This window comes from Pimephales promelas, chromosome 12 (genome assembly GCF_988280905.1).
Source record: "Pimephales promelas chromosome 12, fPimPro1.hap1.1, whole genome shotgun sequence".
Taxonomy (NCBI): Eukaryota; Metazoa; Chordata; class Actinopteri; order Cypriniformes; family Leuciscidae; genus Pimephales; species Pimephales promelas.
In genome coordinates this window covers 17,333,973-17,349,754 of record NC_142780.1, presented here as the reverse complement: position 1 = coordinate 17,349,754, position 15,782 = coordinate 17,333,973, and the positions used below count along the sequence as shown (strand labels likewise).

At 38.8% G+C, this 15,782-nt stretch overlaps 2 protein-coding genes across 3 annotated transcripts; both read left to right on the top strand.

Moving 5' to 3' along the window:
- The first annotated feature begins 265 nt into the window (after nt 1-265).
- On the top strand, nt 266-7,875 carry LOC120481703 (uncharacterized). 2 transcript variants are annotated; one of them, XM_089117575.1, is made up of 3 exons: nt 266-485; nt 600-683; nt 1,002-7,875. In XM_089117575.1, the coding sequence occupies exon 3, from the start codon at nt 1,656-1,658 to the stop codon at nt 7,545-7,547; it is 5,892 nt and encodes a 1,963-aa protein (XP_088973701.1). In that variant the 5' UTR covers nt 266-485; nt 600-683; nt 1,002-1,655; the 3' UTR covers nt 7,548-7,875. The 2 variants fall into 2 exon arrangements, with proteins under 2 accessions (XP_088973701.1, XP_088973700.1); XM_089117574.1 differs by having other exon boundaries at nt 266-683.
- Nucleotides 7,876-10,629: 2,754 nt separating this feature from the next.
- Nucleotides 10,630-15,678, top strand: dap3 (death associated protein 3). The gene is made up of 13 exons (XM_039680133.2): nt 10,630-10,789; nt 11,101-11,142; nt 11,242-11,367; nt 11,480-11,581; nt 11,729-11,837; nt 11,929-12,021; nt 12,101-12,231; nt 12,780-12,860; nt 13,026-13,199; nt 13,306-13,365; nt 13,806-13,895; nt 14,136-14,253; nt 15,484-15,678. The coding sequence occupies exons 2-13, from the start codon at nt 11,104-11,106 to the stop codon at nt 15,567-15,569; spliced, it is 1,209 nt and encodes a 402-aa protein (XP_039536067.1). The 5' UTR covers nt 10,630-10,789; nt 11,101-11,103; the 3' UTR covers nt 15,570-15,678.
- The last annotated feature ends 104 nt before the right edge of the window (nt 15,679-15,782 follow it).

Here is a 15,782-nt window from a genome sequence, read left to right as displayed (position 1 = left end):
AGCAACTACAATAAATCTAACGTGTGTGTGTGTGTGTGTGTGTGTGTGTGTGCTAGAATATGATATTGAATAATCTAATACGAAATGGCCGATTTTGAAACGATGAGCAATGATGTAATTAAATTGTGAACCAGCCTGCGTCGTTCATTTGAAAGAATATTTTGGAATTTATCGATATTTTGGAGTTTATCAATATTTGATATTTCATTTAATAGGCTATAATAGCTAGGCTACACTAACCACCACCATCTGAAAACTTTGTAAATGTCTGATAAATCACTTTAATATTATCTTACATAGTATTACATTTATATAAATATTTTATATTATATTATTATTATATTTATAGTTCTACGGTGTCACTTTGTCTGTTTGGCTTTTATTTTGAAAAAGGCGCATTTTCTTCTTCTAATGTGTTTGTGACGCAAAAAACTTCCTGCCACTCTCTCCTCATAATGTGATGCTCACGTGTCGTCGGAAGAACGGTAAAACTGTTAAACATGTAGTTATTTTTCATGTTCATCCCTTTGATTCTTGTAAAGAAAGTGTTCTCATTGTGATTTTATTATTTTGTATTGTTTGTACGTGTTATTTCTAAGACCTACGAACTGTGAGAGTGTCAAGAGAGCACGATAGCTGATGGTGGAAACTATTTGAATAGCGTCCTTGGATAGCGGAATGAGGTATGAAAATGTGTCTAGTTTATTGTCATTAGAAGGGATTTTAAGGAAAAGAAATCTTACTACTTGATTTGTTTATGGTTAATTGCACATGTCGTCAATATACAAGCAATATCATCTCTGTGAGCAACCTTATTGTATTTCATGTAAAAGCATGTGATATTTTTGTCATAAAGGCTTAAAAACATTTCATAGTAATATTGGTTGTTAGTTAAAAATGATTTGCATTGTGTGTAAACATGATTAATATGTGAACATTATTTATGTGTAATTATTTGTGAAACTACATTGAAGCATTTTGTACTTCTGTTTATTTTGTAGTTTTCACGGTGTTCATGGTGCATGGTGCACGTTGAGAGGCATAAATAAATCGACACCCGTTTGAAACTCTCTGCGTCTTGATCAGTAAATCCAAGGGGCCGCTACAGTGAAAACTCATCGCTGCACCAGCCCTGTCATCCCTGGTGAGAAGCTGACGCCATCACATCCGAGGTTCAACTACCAACCTTATACCAGCCAGTTTACATCGCTTCAATCCAACTCCTGCACCCAGGCAAGACTTGAAATGAACAGCATGCTTAAGGTACAACTAGGGATGCAAAAAGAGACACTGGATGCCAAGGAGCAAAAACGCTAAAAAATGGACAATTTCTTGTCAAACGTACAGCGTAACTGAAGTGACTGAAATAATAAGGTGGTATTATAAGGTCAAAATAACTGGTGAGCTAATTCTCAGTTCCCAACGCTTCTAAAAATTGTGACTATTTCAAGACCAAAGCGCTTGTGTCGTTTATTTATGAAAAGGGTGAATTGTTGTTACTGTTTTATACAAAAATCCTTTTGGATGTCCATAATCTGTAAGTGCTTGGTAACATTACTCTGTGGTAAAAGATAACTACAGCTTACAAGTGTGAATTCAGGCATAGGACAATCAAAGGTTACACTCGACTTAAAGCAGCAGCACAAACAAACAAGATGTCGCTTAAAGACACAGCAGTCAGGTCCAGCTCACGTGAACGAAAGCTAACAGAGAAAGGCCAAGAGATGCATGACCAAGACACCAGAAAACGTGAGAAAGCATTTAACAAGACCTATGACGCTTGGAAGCTAATAGCAAGGGAGACTAGGAAAAAATTAAAGACCCTCTGTTCACCAGAAGACCTTAATGAATTACAGAAAGACATTCAAGCGAAGCATGGTGACGTAAGCCAGCAGTATGAACCTATCCTACGCAACGGTAACACAACACCAGAGATTGTAAAGAAAATGGATGCCTGTGTTACACTAACAAAAGACATTTGTGATCTCATAAGTAACCGTTTAGAGACTATTAATCAAGATTATAATGACCAACTTGAGAAGGAAAGAGTAAGAGAAACATTAAACAAAGAAGAATATGGATCTGTCTTTGGCCACACTAAAACTGAAACGGTAAGCTCAGCGGAGTCACCAGAGAGACTTAGCAACCACTCCAGCTCAGCCAGTACCAACAGCAGTAGAGTAAATGCACAAGCAGAACTTGCGGCTAAGCTGGAACAATCAAAAGCCATGAAAGAAATCCAAACACAGCAAGCACATCTTCACAAGTTAGAGAATGAATGGAAACTTAAAGAGGCGAAAATGTTAGTAGAAATGAAACAAAAGGAGGTAGAAATGCAACAACAGTTGGAACAAGAAAGAGCCAAATTGCAGCAGTTACAAGCAGCAAAAGACGTTGCCATAGCAACAGCGCGTGTGAGAGCATATGATGATTTTGAAGGTTCTGAGAACCATGATGAGGGGATTGACAAAACTTACTTTGCTCGCTACAAATCAGAAACTGAACCTCGATTAAATCCTGATGCTGCATCCTTCCAACCTCACCAAGCTGCTCCTGAAGGGACAATGACCCAAGAATCTGTCAGTCTAGCCCAAGCAATCGCCAGCTCATTAAGCATGAACCGCTTGCCAGTCCCTGAACCAACCACGTTCAGTGGTGACCCTTTACAGTTTACAGATTGGAAGATGTCATTCATATCTCTCATTGACAGAAAACCCCTCCCACCAAGTGAAAAGATGTTTTATCTCAAAAATTATCTTGCTGGAGAGGCGCGCAAAGCTGTAGAAGGTTTCTTTTATCGAGATTCAGATAGTGCATACCATGGAGCATGGAAAGTCTTACATGACAGATATGGGAACCCGTTCATCATACAAAAGGCGTTCCGAGATAAGCTCATGAGATGGCCGAAAATCAACACAAACGACCCACTAGCACTACAAGCGTTCGCCGATTTCCTTCAAGGCTGCACTGAGGCAATCCCACATGTCAAAGGACTAGCTATCCTTAACGATTGTGAGGAAAACCACAAGTTGCTCAAAAAACTACCGGAATGGATTGTGCGCAAGTGGAGTCGAATTGTTGTAGAGGAACTTGACACATCTGGCAGCTATCCAGATCTTGCATGCTTTACAAAGTTCCTGAGCAAAGAGGCGCGGATAGCTTGTAACCCTATTGCTTCTCCATTGTTGATGAATTTCAAGGCAACAGAGGAAAGATTACCAAAGAGAGCCAGAGCTTTCAACACAAACACACAAGCAAAGAGTTTCGCTCAGGAGAAACAAGAAACAAATGGCAGTAAACCAAAATCACCTTGCTCTGTCTGTAAAAGTGAAGTTCATAACATCACCAAATGTCCCACCTTCGCAGCGAAAAGTAGTGAAGACAAAAAAGCATTCATCTGTGAAAATCGGCTCTGCTTTGGGTGCCTGAGGAAGGGTCACATGACCAAAGAGTGTAAGAGGCGACACACATGCAACATATGCAGCCGTCGTCACCCAACCTGCTTGCACGAAGACAGGAAACAAAGACCTGTGGAAGCAACAACGAACGGCACCACTTCCACAGAAAACCATGCAAGCTTTGAAACGCACAAGGTCGTATCCCATACATCAACACAACGTGCTTCCGCTACCTCAAGTATCGTCCCAGTCCTTGTGTCTTCAATACAAGAGCCACACAGAGAAGTACTTACGTACGCAATACTGGACACCCAGAGTGACTCAACGTTTATTTTAGAAGATGTACTTGACAAGCTGAATGTAGATGCCCAACCAGTCAAACTAAAATTGAGTACTATGACGGCTATTGACACAGTCATATCTAGCAAAAACGTCCATGGTCTACAAGTTCGAGGACTGCATTCTAAGAACCACATCCAAATGCAGCAGGCTTACAGTCGTGACTTTATTCCGGTGGACAAGTCTTATGTCCCAACAAAGGAAACAGCATTACAGTGGCCTCATCTCAGACATCTGGCAGATAAGCTACCACCCCTTCAAGACTGTGATGTAGGGCTCCTGATCGGATATGACTGTCCAGCAGCACTGGCTCCTCTTGAGGTTATTATTGGTGAGAAAAATCAACCGTTTGCACAGAGATCAAATCTAGGATGGAGTATCATAGGCTCATCAAACCCTCACCTTGACAGACAAGGAAGTCAGAGCTTTGTGCATCGGCTCACAGTAAAAGAACTGCCAATTCCATTGGCAACAGATGTTCTAAAGGCCCTAGAATCAGACTTCACAGAGAGAACTTATGAAGATAAATATGTGTCACAGAACGATGTTCATTTTATACAGTTCCTCAGTGACAACATCACGCAGAAGAAAGATGGACATTATGAGATGCCCCTCCCTTTCAAGGGCAACAGTCCACCCAAACTATCGAACAACAAGAGGCTAGCCACGGTTCGACTGCAGTGCCTTAAGAAGAAATTAAAGACCAATAAACAATATTTTGATCAATACAAAACATTCATGGAAGAAACAATTAGCAGGGGTGATGCAGAGCCTGCCCCTGCAACATCTGCTGGAGAGACTGAGTGGTACCTTCCGCATCACGGTATCTATCACCCCAGAAAACCAGACAAGCTGAGAGTTGTATTTGACTGTTCAGCCAAATTCCATGGAGTCTCTCTAAACGACACTCTACTAACTGGGCCTGATCTTATCAATCCTCTGGTAGGAGTTCTTTGCCGCTTCAGGAAGGAGGCCGTAGCGATTATCTGTGATATCGAGAGAATGTTTTATCAGTTCTCTGTCACTCCCGAATCCCGGAATTATCTGAAATTCCTCTGGTGGAAAGGTGGAGATTTGGAGAAGGAGCCACAAGAATACAGAATGGCGGTTCATCTCTTCGGAGCTGCCTCGTCCCCAGGATGCGCCAATTTTGGCTTGAAATATCTGGCTCGGCAACACAAAGCTACCTATCCATTAGCGTCAACATTTGTAGAGAAGAGCTTTTATGTTGATGACGGGCTAGTCAGCGTCCCATCGGTCGAGGAAGCCAAGAAACTGATCACTGAGTCACAGGAGTTGTGCAAAAGAGGAGGTCTACGCCTCCATAAATTCAACTCAAATGAGGAAGCAGCCCTCGCCTCCTTAGATCCCTCAGAAAGAGCAGCAACCATCAAACCTCTAGGACTTGATCCAACCCTATCAGAGCGTGCACTCGGCATTCAATGGTCTATTAAAACAGACACTTTCAGCTTTAGCAGCAGCTTAAAGGATCAGCCTTCAACCCGGCGTGGTTGCCTTTCTGTCATTGCCTCTCTTTATGATCCACTTGGGTTCATCGCTCCATTCAGCCTAACTGGAAAGCGTATACTTCAAGAGCTGTGTCACAGAGGCATCGGATGGGATGATCCACTCCCAGAAGATATGAAGCCACGGTGGGAGGAGTGGATAAATGGGCTTCACAGGTTGAAAGAGGTTTCAATTCCGAGATGTTACCACCCATATGACTTCCGTAACATTGTCAGAGTGGAGCTGCACCATTTTTCGGATGCCAGCTGCGTAGGGTACGGTGCATGTTCTTACCTCAGGTATAAAAATGACATGGATGAAGTCCATTGCAGTCTCGTGTTGGGGAAAGCAAGAGTTGCGCCCTCAAAGGTCACAAGTATCCCAAGACTAGAACTCGCAGCAGCAGTGGTTTCTACGAAAGTCAGTGTCATGTTAAGAGGTGAACTTGACATGAAGATTGACGAAGAGGTTTTCTGGACAGATTCGCAAGTTGTGCTTGGGTACATTAGCAATGATGCCCGTAGGTTCCACATATTTGTTGCGAACCGTGTTCAGCTGATAAGGGATAACAGTGATCCCAGTCAGTGGCACTATGTGGATACTGCAGAAAACCCGGCAGATCATGCTTCCCGTGGTCTTCGTGCTTCAGACATTCATGCAACAAACTGGCTGCGTGGTCCAAAGTTTCTCTGGGAGCGTGAATTACTTCTAACACCCAGCGCTCCATCAGAATTACTTGTTGGGGATCCTGAGGTCAAGACAATTCAGGTGCTTGCTACTGAAGTCAAAAACTGCAATGACATCCTCAGGCGTTTGAGTCAGTTTTCCTCCTGGACAACAATTCTTAAAGTGGTGGCAAGAATCAAGAGGTTGGGATCTAAACAGAAACAATACAGTGAGTATGTGACTGTTAAGGAGCGTGCAAAGGCTGCAGATGAAGTGATTAAGATCGTACAGCAGCAAGCCTTCCCCCAGGAGATTAAGATGCTTCAGAGCAAAAAGGACCTTCCGAAATCAAACTCTCTTTTTCGCCTTGACCCTATCTTGTCTGAAGGACTTCTTCGTGTTGGTGGGAGATTAAACCAGTCATCGCTAGGTTACAAAGTCAAGCACCCAGTCATCCTACCAAACAACAGTCACATCACCCAGCTGATTGTGTCCCATTTCCACGCTAAGACATGTCATCAGGGGCGAAGCCAGACTTTAATGGAGCTTCGGGCCAATGGATTCTGGGTAATTGGTGGGAGCAAGTTGGTCGCCAAGCTGATACACGCTTGTGTGTTTTGCAGAAAACTGCGACGGCCGACAGAAACACAGCAAATGGCCGAACTTCCCAAAGAACGCGTCGAAGCCTCAGCACCTTTCACATGCAGTGGCATGGACTGTTTCGGCCCTTTTATTGTAAAGAAAGCCCGCAAAGAATACAAAAGATACGGCTTGATTTTCACATGTCTGTACTCTAGAGCAGTTCACATTGAAATGCTCGAAGATTTGTCAACAGACTCATTCATCAACTCATTGAGATGCTTCATCAGCCTGAGAGGAGCTGTTCAACAACTGCGCTGTGACCAAGGCTCTAATTTTGTTGGCGCTAGGAATGAGCTCAAGGAAGCACTTAAACAATGTGACACTAAGCAACTGGAAATCTTCCTGACTGAGAAGCAGTGCGAATTTGTTTTCAATGCTCCCTCTGACAGTCAAGCAGGCGGTGTCTGGGAACGCCAGATCAGAACTGTTAGAAACGTGTTGAATGCCACCTTTGCACAGTGCCCAGGCCGACTTGATGACGCCTCCCTCAGAACACTGCTATATGAGGCCATGGCTATTGTTAACAGCCGCCCGTTAACAGTGGATGGACTCAATGATCCTCAGGCACTGGAGCCTATAACACCGAATCACCTCATAATGATGAAATCTAAAGTTGCTCTTCCTCCTCCTGGAGTATTTGTCAAGGAGGACCTGTATGCGACAAGGAGGTGGAGAAGAGTTCAGTATCTTATTGAACAGTTCTGGAGCCGCTGGAAAAGGGAGTATCTGTTGAACTTGTCCATACGACAGAAATGGCACTCACCTCAGCGCAACCTCAATGTGAATGATATTGTCATTATTAAAGATGACCATCTCCCAAGAAATCAGTGGCAGCTTGGACGAGTGATTGAGACTGTTCAGGGTAGTGATGGCTTAGTTCGTCGAGTTAAGGTGCAAGTTGGGGAGAGGAAACCTTATAAAAAACAAGATCTTCCATCCAAGCCCTCAGTAATTGAGAGACCGATCAAAAAATTGGTGCTCCTTCTTGAGAACTGATTAGAAGAAAGCAATCGACATCACTGCACACCAGTTTATTATCTGTGAGGCTATATAGTTACACCTCTGATAGCTTAAGTTAAGGCTATTCATTTCTTAGAGTCAAGAAATCCTGTACAATTCATTCACTCTGTATATTTGTTCATTCATGGTACTAGGATTTGGTGGGAGTGTAAATGTCTGATAAATCACTTTAATATTATCTTACATAGTATTACATTTATATAAATATTTTATATTATATTATTATTATATTTATAGTTCTACGGTGTCACTTTGTCTGTTTGGCTTTTATTTTGAAAAAGGCGCATTTTCTTCTTCTAATGTGTTTGTGACGCAAAAAACTTCCTGCCACTCTCTCCTCATAATGTGATGCTCACGTGTCGTCGGAAGAACGGTAAAACTGTTAAACATGTAGTTATTTTTCATGTTCATCCCTTTGATTCTTGTAAAGAAAGTGTTCTCATTGTGATTTTATTATTTTGTATTGTTTGTACGTGTTATTTCTAAGACCTACGAACTGTGAGAGTGTCAAGAGAGCACGATAGCTGATGGTGGAAACTATTTGAATAGCGTCCTTGGATAGCGGAATGAGGTATGAAAATGTGTCTAGTTTATTGTCATTAGAAGGGATTTTAAGGAAAAGAAATCTTACTACTTGATTTGTTTATGGTTAATTGCACATGTCGTCAATATACAAGCAATATCATCTCTGTGAGCAACCTTATTGTATTTCATGTAAAAGCATGTGATATTTTTGTCATAAAGGCTTAAAAACATTTCATAGTAATATTGGTTGTTAGTTAAAAATGATTTGCATTGTGTGTAAACATGATTAATATGTGAACATTATTTATGTGTAATTATTTGTGAAACTACATTGAAGCATTTTGTACTTCTGTTTATTTTGTAGTTTTCACGGTGTTCATGGTGCATGGTGCACGTTGAGAGGCATAAATAAATCGACACCCGTTTGAAACTCTCTGCGTCTTGATCAGTAAATCCAAGGGGCCGCTACAAACTTTGTGCCCAGACATCTGGCTCTTGAAATACCAATGGGTTCTGTTGTTACAATACATATTTTGTATCTATAGCCTACTTATTTGTAGTTGCACACATAAAACAAGTAGCTAGCTATAGGCCTATCTATAGGCTACTATACAAACTGCAAAACACATTTTACAATTTTATATGCAAGTTATGTAAATGCATATGTACTGACTAAGCATGTTATGTAATTGCATAGCCTATGTGTCATACATAACAATAAAATAAATACATAAATAAAAATGAATGGACTTTCAATCGAGAATCAAATCCTTGTTTATTAGCCTGTTTAAACTCAAAACAGAAAAGATTTCTCCACAATTTTACAAAATAGGCTTTAGTCCCAGACTAAAAATGCATGTATGGGCTGTTTTAACTGAAAGCAACTTTACTGATGCACACCACTAATGTTTTTTTTTCTAAGGCATGTTTATAAAAGCAACTTAAATGCCCTAATTGAAGGCCAAATACTGGCTTATCTAAACCCTTTCTGTGAAACCAGGCCTAAGTTGATGACTTAAAAAGACTTAAAGGGTTAGTTCACCCAAAAATGAAAATTCTGTCATTAATTACTATAGCATCATGTCATTTCAAACACATAAGACATCCATTCATCTTCAAAATACAAATCCTTTTAATGAAATCTGAGAGCTTTCTGTCCCTCCATTGGCAGCCTACGCAACTACCACTTTCAAGCCCCAAAAAGGTAGTAAAGACATCATTAAAGTAAAGTGGTTTAACCTTGATTTAATTAAGAGAAACCAATGCTTTATATTATTATATTATCTTAATTATTATTTTTTATATTATTATTATTACAAAATAATTTTAGGGATATCAAAATTTATCACAGGGGCTGTTTGCAAACGAAGAAAATAGGATTTTAAATCACTCCACTTGCTATGAAAATTTCATAAAAAGAAAAAAAAACAGTAACTGCTTGAAATGTTGAGTGAAGTAAAACTTTGGATAGATTTATCAGAATTCGTGACATCTCAGGCCAAAAGAGAGAAGAATAGGGACATTCAAAAAAATAAATGTACCATGGTTTCACATTCAGAATTACAAAACCATATTATATTCAATGGCTTCGAATTAAAAAATGTAGGCCTACTGTAGTGTTTCTTTCACATAATTTGTCCAAGTGAAGAACTCTACAAAATATTTCCCACTCAAAAGAGGGAAACATTTGTCTCAAAACAAATTTAGATGGAGTAGAGATATTAACAAAAATTAGATATATTGATTACTGAACGTCATTAATTGCATTTGATTTACTTGAAAACTATTGTTTAGATGCATACAATATTTCCAAGTGCATGCATGGATTTCTGAAAAGAAACTCACGATACAATTAAGTTGTTTACCTGCTGTAGAAAGTCACGTTGCAGGTCTTCGAGCAACACAGTTTTTGTTCCTGAATGGATTAGTGTTTTTGAACGAATCAGTTCAATTATGATGAACAATTTAATCATCAATTATTGATGACTCATTCATAATGAACAAAAATACATTCAAATGTCGCCACCTATTGGTGCAACAATATAACATAGAAATTGTAGAAATTTCGGATAGGTAGCAATGTACCATCATTGGAAATTATGCACCATAAAAATATGTGGTAGTTCTATCGATTTTAACACCTTTGACATTTTATATCCTGCTATCAATTAACTTTAAAAAAAATAATAATAATAATAAAAAAATGGCGCAAAATGTAAAATGGGTTTAAAGTAAACATTTTGTATTTTCATATTTAAACATTGAATGGGTCCGTGACAAGGTGAAACAGAGTTTAAACAGGGTTTAAACCCACTGGATAGATGCAGAAAGATTTAGCTTTCGTCAGGCTACTTGCGATTGGCCGCCAGTGAATAAAAACGAAGCATAATGGATCATAATAACCAGCAGAGGCTTTCAATCATAACCATTTATATATTAAAACGCATTTGCGTATTAATTTAATTCACTTAATTAAAATCTGACGCTTACCAGCCAAACCTTGACCTCTTGGTGATATTCGTCATTTGCGTAATGACGTAACTTCCGACGTCGGCTGAAACAATGATGGCGACCTCCATCGGCAGTGGCCAGTGACAGTACGACCGTTCGCAACAATCAGCAATACGTGGTTATCAATCTACATGTAGCATTTTACTGACAATTTGTTTTCTAAGCATCTGACAAATCTAGTGGTAAGTCATTGTCTTATTATGTTTGTTTTTTGTAGCCTAACGTTACATGGTGTGTAACAGCCGCATCATACCTCATGCACTTTCATAGCCAGCATTTCTCTCGCAAGGTGAAAGACCTGGAGATCTACGAGACTCTCTGAGAATAACATTAAAGGAATTCATTTCGGAAAACATATAACTTAATGTCCATAATTAGACGCTTGCATAACAAGTCATCAGCTTAACCGTTATAATGTGAGCATAGGTTGTCAACCTGATTACACTAAGAACATCTCTGGTTAAATGGACAAATTGATTTGTTTTTGTTTCAGAATATGAATCTGCACAAATTGTCCTCGCGATTGCGCCCAACAGTAAGTTTTGCTTACCTTTTATATATATCTATAAATATACCAAAATTTAAAAACATTTTACAGGACAGATCACTCATAACAACAGATTGTCATATTCAGGTCACACAGAAATTCAGACATCTCCACATCCAAGGAAGTGGCCGGCAGCTGGAGGCGGTTGTTGCTGAAGCATCATCAGCTGAGCTGAATCCGCTGTCAGTCTTCAGAACTTCAGAGCAGGATCCAGTACGTTCTAAAAACTTATGGAATGGACAGAATTGAAAACATGTTATTGAAAAGCTCTTTATGTTGTGACATTTCGTACTCTTCGCCAACCCTCTCTCTTTTTTTTCCTCAGGCATGCCATTCAGAAAGGCATACTGGGCAATACTACACAATCCCCCCAGCTCACATCCAAAAACTCTTCCCCCATGGACTGCCTCCACGTTTTCAGTTGCAGGTTTGGGAACAGTATTCTCTGTGTGGAACACTTTAGTATATATTTAATATAGTCTAAATAGAATTGGCATGATGTTTGTGGTTGAAGTTGCCTGGACGTGTTAGTACTCTTATTCATGTCTAATACATCTTGGTACTCTTGTTTCAGGTTAAGACATTTAATGAAGGCTGTGTGATGGTGAGGCCGCCAGCGCTGGAGCTTATCTCATATCTTAAAAAAGCTGATTACAGCAATCCACCCCTGCGTTGTATACTGTGTATCCTCAAACAGAAAATTTCCAGTCAACTGTTTTATTTTGTGCATATTTCTCTTCCATATTTCACACATTCCTTGACAATGTGCTTTAGATGGAGATACTGGCTCTGGAAAGACGATGTCTTTGTGTCATGCCCTGCATTACTGTTACACTCAGGGCTGGCTGATCCTGCACATACCTGATGGTGAGCTGCACTCACTCAATCAAAATGCAAGATGATGTGAAGTTTGGAGTCTGATGATGTTGTGATGTTCTCTCTGTAGCTCATCTGTGGGTCAAGAACTGTAAAGAGCTGCTACCCTCTTCCTCTCGCCCCTCACGCTTTGACCAGCCGATTCAGGCTTCCCAATGGCTGAAGAACTTCAAAATCACCAATGAACGCTTTTTATCCAAGGTGTGTTTATTAGGGTTTATTGATATGAAATTAGGGGAGTAGATCACATTTTCACACTGTCTGGTCCACGGAAACAAATTATGTAAAAATATATATTTATGTACACAGTACACTACCAGTCAAAAGTTTTGGATTGGTAAGATTTTTAATGTTTTAAAAACATAATAATTTTTCGGGGGAAAGGATGAATTAAGTTACAGTAAAGGTATTTATGATGTTACAAAAGATTCTATTTCAAATAAATGCTGTTCTTTTGAACTTTCTATTCGTCAAAGAATCCTGAACAAAATTGTGCACAACTGTTTTCAACATTGATAATAATAATGAATGTTTTTTGACCTGACTATCAAATCTGCATATTAGAATGATTTCTGAATTATATAAAATTTTATATAATTTATTTTTTGAACAAAATATGGACTATGTAGTTGTCTAATGTCTAAATATAAAGTAGAAATTCTAGAACATTTCATAATATATACTCATATATATATATATATATTAGTTTTTTACCGTGCTGCTCTGATGTCAATCTTATCAATTGACAGATAAAGACAACACAGCGATATGTGTGGACAAAGAGAGAAAGTACCGAGAAGGGGCAGCCTTTAGGGGAGCTTGTTGATCAGGTGAGTTTTCTTCATCATCTTCATCAAAAAAATTCCCCATTTCTACTACCTTAAATTGGGGATATCATAAACTTTGTTGCCTTATTTTATTATTTTATTCTTGTATATGCATGAATTATTTAATGTTTATTTTTTTTTTTAATAATTTGTTTTGAATTTGAACAGGGTGTGAATCGCATGAAGAGCAGCAGTGATGTGGTGGGTGCAGTGATGCGAGAGCTGAGGCTTCAGGCAGGGGGCGCCACTGATGGCGAGGGGGCCTTTAAACTGGCCGTGGCTGTGGATGGAGTAAATGCTCTGTGGGGACAAACATCTCTAAAAAAGGAAGACAAGACTATGGTACGTTGGCATAAATTAGCCAGTATAAAATATGAATTCATATTAAAAAAAAAAAACATTATTATATTCATGTTATTAAATAATTAGTATCATTCATTTTATGCAGTTTGAGCCAGAGGAACTGACTCTGATCCATAATCTGAGGAAGATGATGAAAAACGATTGGGTAAAAAAACCTCTCACTTATTATTATAATACAGATTGTACTCACAGTGAGTTGTTTACTCTCAATTTAAGGCATGTTCACACCAAGAAAATATAACTAAATGATAACTATATTAGTGTCCACACCTGCATATACAGTAATATTGTTCTGTTAATTCCGTTTATAAGTTTGCTGCTTTAAATGCTCAAGCTCTTAAAGCAGGATGGATTCTGATTGGCTGTCAATGTTTTTATCCTTCACCAGCTGTAAAAAGTCCTTCTGAAAGTGATTTTGACTATATCGTTTCACTGTGTCATTATCATTATAGTTGTGGTGTGGACTCTGCTGTTTTCTTACATTTGGCATGATTCTCAGAACTAACTCTTTATCATTATCGCTCTAGTTATCTTCCTAGGTGTGAACATGCTTTTACTTTCACTTTATATTGCTCTCTGTTAAAGCGTGGAGGTGCCATTCTCACAGCACTGTCTCAGACCGGGTCCCTGTTCAAGCCACGGTCTGCTTACCTTCCCAATGAGTTACTAGGAGAGGTCAGCATCCCTCACTCACAAAAGCTCATTATGCCTTTTTTTTCCATTAAACTGCAGTGTAAATGCCCTAAGTTAACAGAGTTTTGTTTTTAGATTTTTACTTCAACAATAGACTTTGAAGCATTTGCAGAACTTTTGAGGCTGTTGCATGTATCATCTAGATTTGTTAAAAGGGCTTAACGTATTTTCTCTTCTCATTCTTTCTCTCACTCTCTTGTTTCCCCTATTTCTGTCTATCAGGAGGGGTTTGATAAAATGGAACCTTTTGTGCCAGTTTCTGTGCCCATCTACAATGAGAAGGAGTTTGAGAGCTGTTATCTGTACTATTTAGACCGTAACTGGCTGCAGCATCCGCACAGTAAGTTTGTGTTTGTGTGTTTGAGGTACAATCAGTGGACAATGGCAGCAGCACTAGATGTAAAGAGAATAATGTTCAAGTCATAATTATGATTTAATGTGCGTTCATGTGATTTTTGGACTGAATAAAATGAAAGCAACAGGCAATGTCTTTTTTTCATTCTCTCTTTTTCACTTCCTGGCAAAGTAGGAAGCTTGTTTAGTATTTATAGCTATTTTATATCTACAGAACCAAAAAATGCCTTTATAAAACCTATATTTGAAAAAGCTATGTTCACATATTCATCTCGTAAATTAAAGGGTTAGTTCACCCAAAAATAAAAATTATGTCATTAATGACTCATCCTCATATCGTTCCAAGCCCGTAAGACCTCTGTTCATCTTCAGAACACAGTTTAAAATATTTTAGATTTAGTCCAAGAGCTTTCTGTCCCTCCATATTGTCCTTGGCTAGAATGAAATTAAAGACATCATCAAAGTAGTCCATGTGACATCAGTGGGTTAGTTACAATGTTTTGAAGCATCGAAAATACATTTTGGTCCAAAAATATTCCCCAAAACTACAACTTTATTCAGAATTGTGTTGTCTTCCGGTTCTGTTGTCAAACCGGTTTCAGTTACGCTGATGACTTGAGACGCTGCTGACGTGTTATCTGGTGCGTCCGTGTATTCGGGTTCAAATAAATATGGCTGGGCAAAAAAAAAATGCAAGTCTTCCTCTGTTTCAATCCTTAGACATGTTTGCTAATATTGTTTTGTAATATTTAAAGCTCGGGCACACCGGATTACACGTAGCAGCGTCTTAGGTCATCAGCATCACTGAATGCAGATTGACAATAGAACCGGAAGACAATACAATGCTGAATAAAGTAATAGTTTTTGATATTTTTGGAATGTATTTTTGATGCTTCAAAACATTCTTACACACTGATGTCACATGGACTAATTTAATGTCTTTAATTCCTTTCTGGTCAAGGACATTATATTGTACATACATTTTCGATGGAGGGGCAGAAAGCTCTTGGATTAAATCTAAAATATCTTAAACTGTGTTCTGAAGATGAACGGAGGTCTTACGGGCTTTGAACGACTTGAGGGCAGTCATTAATGACATAATTTTCATTTTTGGGTGAACTAACCCTTTAAGATCATTCTGACATGACTTGAAGTCAGAATAACCTATTATGTATGTTACAAAACCCATTTTTAGTATCTCTTATGTTACCAACAGGTCTATCTGAAGAAGGAAAGAAAGAGCTCATCTTTCTCAGCAACAAAAATCCATCTGTCCTGGAACGATTGTGTGCCTTCTTGTAATGCACATTTGCGTCTCTCTTGGATCTGTATATCATGTGAATTCAATAAACTTATAAGCATGCAGAATTTTTCATTAAAAAAATCTTGGAATAAAAATTTGGAAAACGTTTACTGTCTTTTCATATATAAAAAAATAACAAGTATCTTGAAATTGCTCATGATAAACGTTGTTGTCTGAATACATGGCTCTGGTTGTTGTTGGAAGTCACGTGA